The sequence below is a fragment of the Furipterus horrens genome, unplaced genomic scaffold (genome assembly GCF_987537825.1).
Source record: "Furipterus horrens unplaced genomic scaffold, mFurHor1.1.pri manual_scaffold_1, whole genome shotgun sequence".
Lineage (NCBI taxonomy): Eukaryota > Metazoa > Chordata > Mammalia > Chiroptera > Furipteridae > Furipterus > Furipterus horrens.
In genome coordinates, this window is record NW_028327171.1 from 33,386,399 (window position 1) to 33,399,233 (window position 12,835).

Sequence of the window (12,835 nt, forward strand, 5' to 3'; positions counted from 1 at the left end):
AGTTACAATATGTTGTTCTGTAGTTATCCTTCTGTTAGAGAGATCTGCTAGCTTCTACCAAATGAAAAGCTTCTCTCAGGTTCTAGCACAGTCTAGCATATGCTCTACGTCTATTATATACAAACCATGGGTATCATGAAATATGCTGTGAAGCTTCCTAAGCAGTTTCCTGTTTTCTCCAATGAGTACACACAGAGGAACAATATGTATGCTTTAGAGCCTAGAACTTTCATTTATACACTTCCTGTAGATATAGACAAGAAAAAAAATCCAAATCCCTGACCATTCATCTTTATTCTCTTCATCTCAAATGAAAGTTTTTCTAAGATTAAATACTATGTACTGCAATATAACTAAAAGCAAGTATTCAGGAAGTTAAACTCATAAAAACAAAAGGCAAAACGTAGGCGTTGTTTGGATCCCAATTTGAACAAAATAACTACAAAAGAACATTAAAAAACTAATATAATTATAAAACTGGGGAAATCTGAATATGGACCAAGTACTAGATGACACCAAAAAATTATCATTGTTATTTTGTGTGATATAGCGTTATAGTTATATAAGAAAAATACAGTTTTTAGAGATGCACACTAAGTATGTATCAGTAAAATAAAATAAGGACTATGATTTTTTTAAACAGAAATAAATGAAGAAAAAGGGGAAAGAGAAAAGCAACAGAGAGAAAGAAAACTAGAATAGGGAACGGACGGAGAAAAACAGGAGAGATAGATGAAGCAAGTGTGGCAAAATTGTTTTTGAAGTTGGGTGATAACATTGAGTCTGGGTGAGTGGGGATTCATTATACAATTCTAATTGTATGTATTTTAAATTTTTTCATTGTTAACATTCTTTTTTATAAAAAAGCATCAAATTGAACTCAACTTTTATATTACTACCATAAATACTGTTTATGAATACAATGCAACAGTTCATAGATTATAAACAAGGACAGAGGTGACTTCCTTGTACGAAATTAGGAAAACTGACCAAAGACAGAGTCTATTTTGCTTACTGCATGCTCAATAAATATTTGCAAAATGAATAAATTAGTTTTTGATGAAATATGCTAATATAGTGAGGATAACTGCTTACACAGAGATGTTAATTAATTCACTATTGTAGAGCCCTGACTATATTAAATGTTACATGATAAACTGAACTGCATGAATTGCAGGACCATGCTCAGAATCAATAAAAGATAAAACACATAATTTTTGCATGCATTTCTATTTGCTCTCCTGCAATCATTTTGTATAGCACTCTTGACTTTTATGAAATATTCAATATTCAAATTAAGTCTAATTCTCCTTAAGGATTCTTTGACCTTAAGGAGATTTAGTGATGTTTCCCTTTGAATAAATTTAATCACCTCTTGACTGAAGAGTACATCCAGAAGCTGTAAATTTTTAAGCAAACTCAATAAAATAGTCATTTATTTAAGTTGGCTTAGAAAAAAATAAAGACAGAATATTGGTTGTTTTGATGTTAAAATTTTGAATTGCTTTCATGTATAATGGAATTTTTCCCACCCACACTTTCATATGTCAAACTGACATTTTGCAAATTAATGCCAATCTTGTTATTTTTATTATTTGGCCATTAAGTCTGGTTAGCTTTCCTATTATTTTAGTCAAATAATGCATTAAATGAAAATAAAAGTAAATACTTCCAAGTAAAAATTGTATGCAGAATAAAAATCCATGTCCTGTTTCGAGCAGTAAAAGTCAACGTTAATTTAAAGGGCATCTTAAGTAAAATCCACACACCTTCAGCAATCATGTCTTCCATCTCTGTGTCAGATGAATTATCTGCATGCTTTGTATTATTCTGTAACTCTGGCTGAACACACACAGAATTTATCACCTGATTATCCAAAAGAGGTCTTTTTTTCACAGGTTGTTCTATTAGCAAAGATGAACGACTCACCTTTAAAAGAGAGAGAAAATTAAATGAAATCTTCTTAAAGATTTTCAGAAATAAATTGGTTAAAAACCTCTTGAAAAGAACGATGTCTGTGATAACTTGCTTGTTCAATTGATCAGATACAGTCAATAAGTGCTTTTTATTCCTTGAGAAAGGTTAGGCTATCTGGACATAAACACTTCATAGCTCAGGAAGTCAGCAATATGGATACTTCAAGTCTCTATCAAACGGAACCTACCATCCTACTTTAGACAAGTAGTTAAGAAAAAGTCTTTCCTTTAAAAATCAGTAATAAATTTTTATTTGCCATTTTCTTAATGTGTTTTCTGCAACAATTTTTAAGGCTTATTTTTCACATGCAGAGCTTTTTATTTGTAGGGTTATCTCCTCAGGATAGATTATTGTGTGTATCATACAGATAAGTGAAAAAATGGGCAAAGGACATGAAGAGACATTTCTCCAAAGACATACAGATGACCAAGACAAATGAAAAGATGATCAATATCACTAATCATCAGGCGAATGCAAATCAAAACCACCATGAGATACCACCTCACACTAGTCAGAATGGCTATTATCAAAAAGTCAACAAGTGTTGGTGAAGATGCAGAGAAAAGGGTACCTTCACGCATTGTTGGTGGGAATGTAAACTGATGCAGCCACTATGAAAAAATAGTATGGAGATTCCTCAAAATAACTACAAATAGAACTACCATATGACCCAGGAATTCCTCTACTGGGTATATAGCCAAAGAAATGCAAAACACTAACTCAAAAAGATAAATGCAGCCCTGTGTTCACTGTAGCATCATTTACAATAGCCAAGATATAGAAGCGACCAAATGTTCATCCACAGACGAATAGATAAAGAAGTGGTACATATTATATAATGGAATGTTATTCAGCCATAAATAAGAATAAAATCTTGCCATGTGTGACAACATGAGTGGACCCAGAGGTATTATGCTAAATGAAATAAGTCCCACAGAGAAAGACAAAGTTGATATGATTTCATTTATGTGGAATCTAAATAAACAGAACAAACAAAACAAAAACAGACTAATAGAAACATCGAACTGATGGCTGTCAGAGGGGAGGGGTTGGGGGATGAGAGAAAAAGGTGAAGGTGAATATAGTCAATAATAACTGTGATAACTTTGCACAGTGACAAATAATTACTAGACTTAGTGGAATGATTAGACTGTAAGGTATATAAATGTCAACTCACTATATTGTACACCAAGTATACTTAAATTGAAAGAAAGAGAAAGGAAGGAAGGAAGGAAGGAAGGAAGGAAGGAAGGAAGGAAGGAAGGAAGGAAGGAGGGAAGGAAGGAAGGAAGGAAGGAAGGAAGAAAAGAAAAGAAGGAGAGAAAGAAGGAAGGAAAGAAAGAGGGAGAGAGAGAGAAAATGGAAGGGAAGGGAAGGGATGAGAAGGGATGAGAAGGAGAAGGGAAAGAAAAGGCAAGGCAAGGCAAAACTAATGTTCAAATTGTTTAGGTGATTTCTTTACAAAAGGAAAAACAGGACTAGAACTCAAGTTTCCTGATTCTTAGTTTAGCAACTAAATCCACTATAATCACAAAAGAAATGAAAAATCGGCAAACATTAACATTAAAAATACAAATATTGGAAATTTCTACATTTAACTTTAGAGAATAATCATCCAAAAACTTTTAAACTGTGTTCATTTCAGTCAGTATATTTAATATGCCTCAAGTAAAATTTATAAAAGTTATCTCAGCTGGGGAATCTCTCCACACCATGGCCGTCTCCTTTCTTGGAGAGTGAATAAAAACTTGACTCTCTACTTTCTTCTCTTTGTGAATTCTTTCACAGCCTGCATCACCAACCACCCTAACATTTTGGTGGCCCGCAGAGGAACGTTCTCTATTTCTCCCTCTCCTCCAGCCTCCTGAGACTTGCAACTAGGGGAGCAGTGGGCAGCGGAAGCTCGACCCAGGCTTACCTCCTAACCCTGTCTCTGTGAGGTTTGGAAAGAGGATACTAATCCTTCTCCGTCTCTCCAGAGTCTGCGGATAGCCTCCTCCTCACCCACCTTCATGGCCAGCAACTGATATAAGGAAACTTTTCTCCCTAGAACAATTTGTAAATTATACCCTCATAAGCAATGTTGAAACATTTATAGTTTTCTTCCTACCTAATCCCTCCAGAATTCAGCAACTCTTAATGGAGTCATGCCTGGATTCTGGGTGTCATCAGAAAGCCTTAAGGAATTAAGATTGACTTTTCAAGCTAATAAGAGCCCCTTAGAGAAATAGCCTAGTACCTTGCTTGGTCACATGGTTCATGGCAGGCTTTCCAGGACTGGAAATTACTGGACAGCAAGAACACAACTAAGGGCTCCCTACAGCCACAGGCAGAAGATAACATTGGAACAAACTGCAGCTTCGTGTTACAATGCCCCAACAGCCAGGGGCCACACAGCAGTAACACCCCCTTTTATAATCCAATTATAATCCAATAAAAGCTCAAAGCCCCCACCTGCCCAAAAAAGTTATTTCTGTAAAAAAGAGCTATAATAGTCAGTGCTGCTAAGGGTATACACTTCTGGTATGTTAATAAATTTAAATAGTCTTTCCAGAAAATAACTTATTAAAAATATATTGAATCTTATGAATATATATATAATATGATCCAATACCTGTACTTAAAAGAAATTTATGCTAAAGAAATTTTTTTTAATGTGGATAATTTATATACAAAGGTACTCCTTTCAACACTATTTGAATAGTGAAAAAGTGGAAACCTAACTGTCCAACAATAATGCAAGGATTATATATATTATGGTTGTACATAAAGTAGAATATTATTTCAAAATATTTCCAAAGTATTATTAATCATATAAGAAAACAAATGTTCAAGATATACTAAGTAAAAGAAAAAATATATAATAATCTTGATCATATAAGAATATATATGTAAATATACATATTATGTTATTAATGGGGATTTTTCTGTACATTTGTAATCTTTAAAAAAAAGTCATAACTGTCACTAGTAATAATTGATAATAATAGCTATGCCTGTTAAGTGCCCAATACTACACAGAACAATTTATGCATATTTAATCCTTACAACAACCCTAAGAATAAAGTATCATCTACATTTGCTAGATGAGCAAATGAAGATCAAAATGGCTGAGTGACTTCATAAAGGTAAGAGCCAGGATCCAAACACAGAGAAATACAGAGAAATCACTATTCCTCCACTCACTAAATCAGGATTCTTATAAGAGATCTAAGTTTAATACATACATGGTAAACTGAAAATAAAGCAATTGATTAGACAGCCAACTATCACAGTGCAATTATCTTCACTACCCATAAATTTCAAAAATCAGATTCAAAGACCTTCAAAATAAACTATTGTTTTCTTTGATTTTGGCCACTTGTCTTTGATTTATTTGCTAAGGAAAAATGTTCATCTCTAGATAGCAGCATATAAAGTACATACAGCTAGTCTCAAATTATAAGACTTTTGGCAACAGATACTTTGAGGTGAACATTTTAAAGCATTTTTAAAAATCTGACTGAAAGTTGAGATTTAAGAATAATGAGAATATTTCAGGGTATGTATAGGAGGCAACAGATCGATATTTCTCTCTTACATCAATGTTCCTCCCTCTCTCTCTTTCTCTTTCTCCCTCTTCTCTCTCTAAAACCAATAAACATATCCTCAGGTGAGAATTTTAAAAAATAGAATTAGACTATCTATTTGCTAATTACAAACTATCAACTGGGTAACTTAAAAAGGATTAGGTCATTGGGAATTATTTTCTATACCCAAGTTAAAGTTCACATTATATAAGAAATACAATTTAAGATGAAAATACACTTTAAGTGTCATTTTCAGTCCCCTTAAAAAGAAAAACTATGAAAGTTTATTTCATTGGAACAACCTTCCAATTGTCCTTCTCTAAAAATTATAAATTGGTATCTTTATATACTCAAGTTTTCCTCTTTAGTTTATACACCTAAATAGCATGAAATTCTAGAAGTATATTTGGAATATATGAATAATATATAGAGACATAAATACTAGATAAAAGAACATTTTTGAAATAAAATCGTTTTTTATTAGAGAATTATAGACTAAATTTTTAAAATAATGTTACATAAATTTTTTAAAAATACAAATTTGCTTCTTACTTACAGGAAATGGCTCCAATCCCTCCTGAATCACAAAGCCTTCAATAACATGGGTCAAGATCTGTGGTTTAACAATGGCCTGTGGAGGTTTGTTTTCTATACTGGGAATGCTACTGGGCATAGATGTACTATTACTCCTTGTGGTAGCAGCTGGAAGTAAAAGTGGAGGAGGAGGAACAGAAACATGTGAAGGATCTGAAGGAGATTTAATTACTGAAGCGCTGACTGATGCCACAGCAGGTAATTCCACTTGCTCTGAAAAACAAAAATCATTTTTTTAATTTTAGCATTCAGCCCAGGCAAATATGAAAAAAAAATTTTTTAAATCATTAATAATAATAACAGTTATTATCTGGTGCTCAAAAAAATTCTAAGAACTTTATATTTATTATCTCATTTAATTTGCACAATAACCTTACGAGATAAAAACTACTATTATCCCCACTTTACAGAAGAAGAGGGAAATTTGCTCAGTTATCATTCAAATCATGATTAAAAAGAACTGTCCCATAAGGCATGAATATGTTTTAGAATGTCAACTTAAGAATAATTACTGCCTCAGCCCATGTGGCTCAGTTGGTTGGATGTCATCCTGCAAAGCAAAAGGTTGCTGATTCAATTCCCAGTCAGGGCACATACCTGGGTTGCAGGGGGCATGCAAGAGGCAACCAATTGATGTTTCTCTCTCACATCACTGTTTCTCTCCCCCACTTTTCTCCCTCCCTTCCCCTCTCTCTAAAAACAAATAAATAAATAAATAATCTTTTTTAAAAATTGTAAAATGGTTGCTTTTTCAAAAATTTTAAGCTACAGTGGATTTCAGGCCAAGATGGAGGCGTAAACAGACATGCTCTGTCTCCCTCGACAACTAAGAAGGACTACAACTACCGCAAAACCAGAAATAACCAGAAGTTCCAGAAAATAAATGGAAGTCCAATGTATGAAGTTGTAAAGAAGTGGTGCTCATCCAGACGGGTAGGAGGGGCGAAGCCAAGGAAGAGAGTTCAAGCTGTGCTGTCCGCGGCGGCAGCAGCAGTGACGAAGGCAGGACGGCGGTAAGCACAGACACCCATGTTTGAGGGGAGGCGAGATGCACCTGGGGAGCACACTCGGCTGCAGACCAGACCTGTCAGCTTGCAATTCCAAAGCCGGGGAAGCAGACCTACATTGCCATGGACTATGAGGCCCGGAGTGGGTAGGGACAGAGTAGGAGGCTCCCCATCTCTCAGCGGAGAGTGAATCCATCTTGGACCCCCACCCACGCAGAAAACGCCACACCGTGGTGAGACGGGTCACCCGGTTGTGACGAGTGCACAGAGCTATACCCCATATAGCGTAGGAGGTGTGACAGCCCTCCCAGGAAGCAAAGGTAAACACAAAACGGTCAGGATGGCACAGATCATGATAGAGATCCTGGTGACACAGCTGACCAGACAGCAAATATCTAATCTAATGAAGCAGCAGATAGGAAATCTTTCTGAGGCTCAGTTCAGAGCTTTGGTTATAAAAATGCTTATAGCCCTAACAGCAGATCTTAAACAAGACAGGGAAGGAATGAAGGCTAGTCCTGCTGAAATGAACAAAAACACATATGAAACTAGTGGTGAGGGCAAGAAAACCAGGGATCAAATCAACAAATCAGAATATAGGGAAGTAACAAATAGTCAACCAGTGCAAAAAGAGGAAACGAAAAGTGAGGAAAATGAGGAGAGGCTCAGAAACTTATCAGACAGCTATAAGCGGGCCAACATCCGAATCATAGGGCTGCCAGAAGGTGAAGAAGAAGAACTAGAAATTGAAAAATTATGTGAAAAAATAATGAAGTAGAACTTCCCTAACTTGCGGAAGTAGACTTCCAGATCCAGGGAGCACACCAGGGAGCACAGAGAGTTCCAAAAAAACTGGACCCAGGGAGAACCACACCAAGACACATTATAATCAAAATGTCAAAAATTAAGGATAAAGAGAGAATCTTAAAAGCAGCAAGAAAGAAAAAGAGAATTACATACAAAGGGGTCCCAATAAGACTATCAGCTGATTTCTCAAAAGAAACTCTGCAGGCAAGAAGGGACTGGCAAGAAATATTCAAAGGAATGAAAAGCAAAAACCTACAACCACGATTACTCTATCCAGTGAAGCTGTCATTCAGAATAAAAGGCAGAGAAAGTGCTTCCAGGACAAAGTAAAACTAAAGGAGTTCATCAGATCCAAACCACTGTTATATGAAATGTTAAAGGGACTTGTTTAGGAGAAGAGGGATCAAAACTATAAACATTAAAATGAAAACTGTATCACAACAACCAACAACAGAAGCTAGGGGATTGAAACAAAGGCAGACTAAGTAGGCATTGAGAGTGGGAAAAGAATTATAGGTATGGGGAACATTTTGGGGGGAGGTCTGTGGGGAGGGGGTAGAGGGGAAAGGGACTGAGATGATGCAGGAATTAACCATAGTAGGAGGGAGTAAAGTAGATAGGAAGATGTTGAGAAGAACTATATGCACAACCAATGGGCATGGACTAAGGGGAGGGGACAACTGGAGGGAAGGGGGTCACTGGGTAGAGGGGAACAAAGGGAAAAGAAATTGGGACAACTGTAACAGCATAATCAATAAAGCATATTAAAAATAATGATAAAGAAAGAAAGAAAAAAAATTTTAAGCTACATACATAGAAAATTCCCTATGTTACTGTTTATATATTCTAAATGGTATGGATGAATAAAAGTACTTTGAAAGTATGTTAAGTAAAAAAGGATCATAAATTACATAGAATAAGTAACAATTTTAATGAACCACACAGGACACATCATTTTTATTTCAAGAAGTAAGGCTAATCCAAAGCCATGCATAAATGTTCTCTCTTTTTTTTGTTTTTTAACTCTTCAGTGGCACTGTATATGTCAATTTGGGGAACACTGTACTACCAGGCTATGGCAAAATGTTGGACTGAATCACTGCGATTCCTCCCTTTCAAACTCTTGAAGACCATAATAAGAGAGCCCTTGGCAGCTAGTGCTCAGAGACTGACCTATCCATCTGTTTGACAGCACCAAACCTTTACTGCCTGTATTAAAATGGAAAAATGCAACCGGCTGACAGCTAGGAATATCAGTGAGAACAGATATCTTGAGAAAAATTTTAAAAGACTAAAACTAAATCCTAAACAGAAACAAGTCCCTCTATTTTGCAGGTCAGTCTATTTCATGATTTGATGAGTTATTCTAAAATATCAACCTTGCTTGTTTCCTCCCCTCATACACTACAAAATAATAAGTATGAAATAAATTATAGGAAGATTCAAAAATCCACATTGTACTTAGACAATTTAGCCAGAGACATATGCTTGACAGGATCTCAGACTATATTCCTTGCCTCGTGTGTGAAGGTATTCCTGTGTTCCAATATTTCAAAAATTTTACAATTTCCTTGTGTACCATTAGTAATGCTTATTAGGTAATTAAATTACAGTCACAATGCAAGGTTATTATCCAATTACTGTAAACTTCTATTTGTGCTAAAATTCCAGAAACTCTACAGCAACATAAATCCATTTTCAGTATACAGAAAATAAAAAGATTTCATATTATAGTTAGATTTTCTTAAACCTATCTTTGGAAGTATTCTTTTAAATATACAAAGGCAGTAACATTAAGCTTTTCTAAAATATTTTATATAATTTTACTGACTAAACATTTTCTATTTTTCAAGGGGGGTGGGGGGAGATTGGAATAAAACTGGTTTCCCTGTTCTTTTCTTTCCAGAGATTCACATCTGTAGTAAGGGAATAAAAGCTGGAGAGAATGAAAGGGTTAGAGATGTGGCACGTTGAAGAAAAGAAAGAGCAAGGGTTGCTTTGGCGGCAAAGTCAGTGTCCCAGTACAATTTGTTTTCATGCCTGTTACAGTGGTTCTTCTTACCTGAAATCATCACAAGGATCAAGAAATAGTCACTAGAACAGAATACTTAAAGCAAAGCCTGAACCAACATTAGTATTATCTGGATCAGGGGTCAATAAACTTTCTATAAAGGACAATATGGTCTTTGCAACTATTCATCTTTGCTGCAACAGTCCAAAAGTAGGCCCCGATAATATCTGAACAAATGAAAGTTGCTATATTGCAGAGAGCTTTACTAAGGGAAAATGGAATTTATATTTCACATAATTTCCACATGACATGAAATATTACTCCTCTTCTGATTTTTTTCAATCATTTAAAAAATTTTAAACTATCTTTGGCTCATGAGCCCTACAAAATCAGGCAGCAGAAAGATGTAAAGTGTGAGCTAGTTTGCCAACCCCTGACCTAAATATAATATTCATAAATTAAAAAAAAAATAACCTAACAGAATATATCATTTTTAGGACCTAGACACCAGGCTATAGATAATACTGATGTTTTAGTAAAATACTTAGGATTCACAGTCACTTTGATATTGTGAGGAGAATACAAAAGATTTACTTGAACTTAAAAGTAGCACTGAAGTAGTGAATAACAATTTCAATGCTTAAGCTCAATAATTTTTTAATCCATCTCTAGTAAGAATCAGGCTTAATTTAAGTACTGTATGGGACTGAACACTTTTAAAGGCTTTCTTCAGTCTAGATCACAAGCAGTTATAAGGAATGCCAGATATGACTTAGAATGCTTTGTGATTTGGGTTAAGTATAACTGAAATCTTTTGACAGAACTGTGACTTATTCCAATTTTTCCACTAGAAATAGCTTGACACATGGATCTGAATGACCATATGAAACACAGATGCACAAACCAATAAAAATTAGGAAGCTACAATATGTTTTTCATTTGGGTAGTTCCTCATCAATTCTTCTAATTGTTCCTCTTCAAAAAAAATCTGTAATTCTAATCTATGTTTTACTGCGATTAAATTATATAACACATTACTCTAATACCATCTGTAGTGAGGGAAAAAACCCTTTCCTATTACTAACGTTTATCTAATAACAAATTCCCTCCAACTCAGGTATTTCCTTACCTAACAAAGGATGTTCAGAAGTCAAATCTTCTCCTCTCCCCACAGTTATAGCTGCCGGAGACAATGTGGGCGGTGGTGGGGTTCTGTCCATCCGGACACATTCATCCGACTCTTCTGGCATTTCTTCTTCACACACATCTTCTACCTGATACACCTGCAACAACAAAATACACGGCCTTAAAATGTTGCTAAGAAATACATTTAATAAGGTATTCTTAACTTGATTTAAAAAAAAATAAATTCCAAGTGTTCTGAATTTTAAAACAAGGCAAAATGACTATTTTACAGGTTGAAAAGAAAACTTTAAAAAATGAAGTTTTGAAAGTAATTGCCAATATTTCACTAAAAGCAAATCATAGATCAGTACCTATGTCACAAATGACTAATGTTTCCAAAAAGGAAATACTATTTTTTACTAGCACACTAAGTCTCTCAAATGATACACACTATATCAGGAAATGTGCTGCCTAAAGGACTACATCCCAGGCTCTTTATTATATTTTTGTGAAAGATTAAGTTATGAAAAGTAGTATCTGAGTACCTACAAAAAAGGTATGCATGCAATTACATCTTTCTTTAATCTTCTGATCTACTCAATAATCTAATGATTTTTTTATAAGCAAATTATCAGGTAAACAGAAAATATCTGTCCTTGAAATAATACACACACACACACACACACACACACACATACACACCATCCTAACCCATTTCAGACATTAATTTTAGTTCTTTAATATTATTCTATAATAACAGCAAAGTTTTAAATATTTAACTGCCTTTTTATTCAATGGTAATGATTATACTTAAACATGGATTCAAAATGACTGAAAGAAGGAACCATATAACAAAATATAACTTGTTAATACTTTTTCAGTAACATTAAGGCAGAATTTTCAAAATCCACTTCAAGAGATTGACACAGGTATTTTAATTTGTCATTATTTATTTAACCATTGTTTTTGAAATATGATAGATCTTCAAAAAAGCCACAAAGCAGTTCACCTCCCTTCTTTTGTATACAAAGCTTTTACTTAAATGTACAAAGGTTGTGAGTTTTTAAGATTATTTACTCAAACTGATTAATAGTTCTAATAAATGTTAAAACAAAAAACTTCCAACATTAACAAAAAACTTTTAAAGTGATATCTAATATTGTATATGCTTTTAATCAAACTATTGATAAAGTCTGAAGTACATAAAATTAAATACAAAATGATCAAGATTTCTGAAACAAGAATAAACCAGATGTCATAAAGGCGTACCTAACAACAGTGATAGTTTAAAAAAATAAAACAAAACAAAACTAACTTTCCAAGCCTCTACTAAGAAATCTTTTGCCATAAATTTTTTTAATCCTATTGTTACTGATAATTTTATATCAAATAAAATATCCAGAACTGTGATCCAAATCAGCTACTAGGAAGGCAACATTTTTTTATAGTATTTGCTCATAACTCTGGGCCTGGAAACCTGTTTCACCAACAGCTTCCTTTACTCATGTCTGGATCCTCAGAAGTGAAAGCAGTTGTTCATTATTGTACAGTGTGCAATAATGATAACTCCTAATATCTGTATATAATTTTTTTTTAATGATGATAATGCCCAATACAGGAAAAGTCATCCAAAAAATAACTCCTGAGGTTAAAGGGGGAAAAAAGCCTTCTAGTGAGGGGCATCTGCTGTAGCAGTGATTTCTTTAATTTGGTGGAGCGGTGGGGATATTGACTCAGAGGTTAAT

General features: G+C 34.4%; 1 protein-coding gene across 2 annotated transcripts in view; it reads right to left on the minus strand.

The window, feature by feature from the left end:
* The window catches only part of PHC3 (polyhomeotic homolog 3), a 68,115-nt gene that overhangs the window by 15,242 nt on the left and 40,038 nt on the right, over nt 1-12,835 (minus strand). For both annotated transcript variants that reach the window (XM_090273683.1, XM_090273675.1), the window contains 3 exons: nt 11,095-11,248; nt 6,103-6,353; nt 1,770-1,929 (listed from right to left, as the gene is read on the minus strand). In XM_090273683.1, coding sequence (XP_090129809.1) covers nt 1,770-1,929; nt 6,103-6,353; nt 11,095-11,248 — 565 coding nt within the window. The remainder of the gene's footprint in view (nt 1-1,769; nt 1,930-6,102; nt 6,354-11,094; nt 11,249-12,835) is intronic.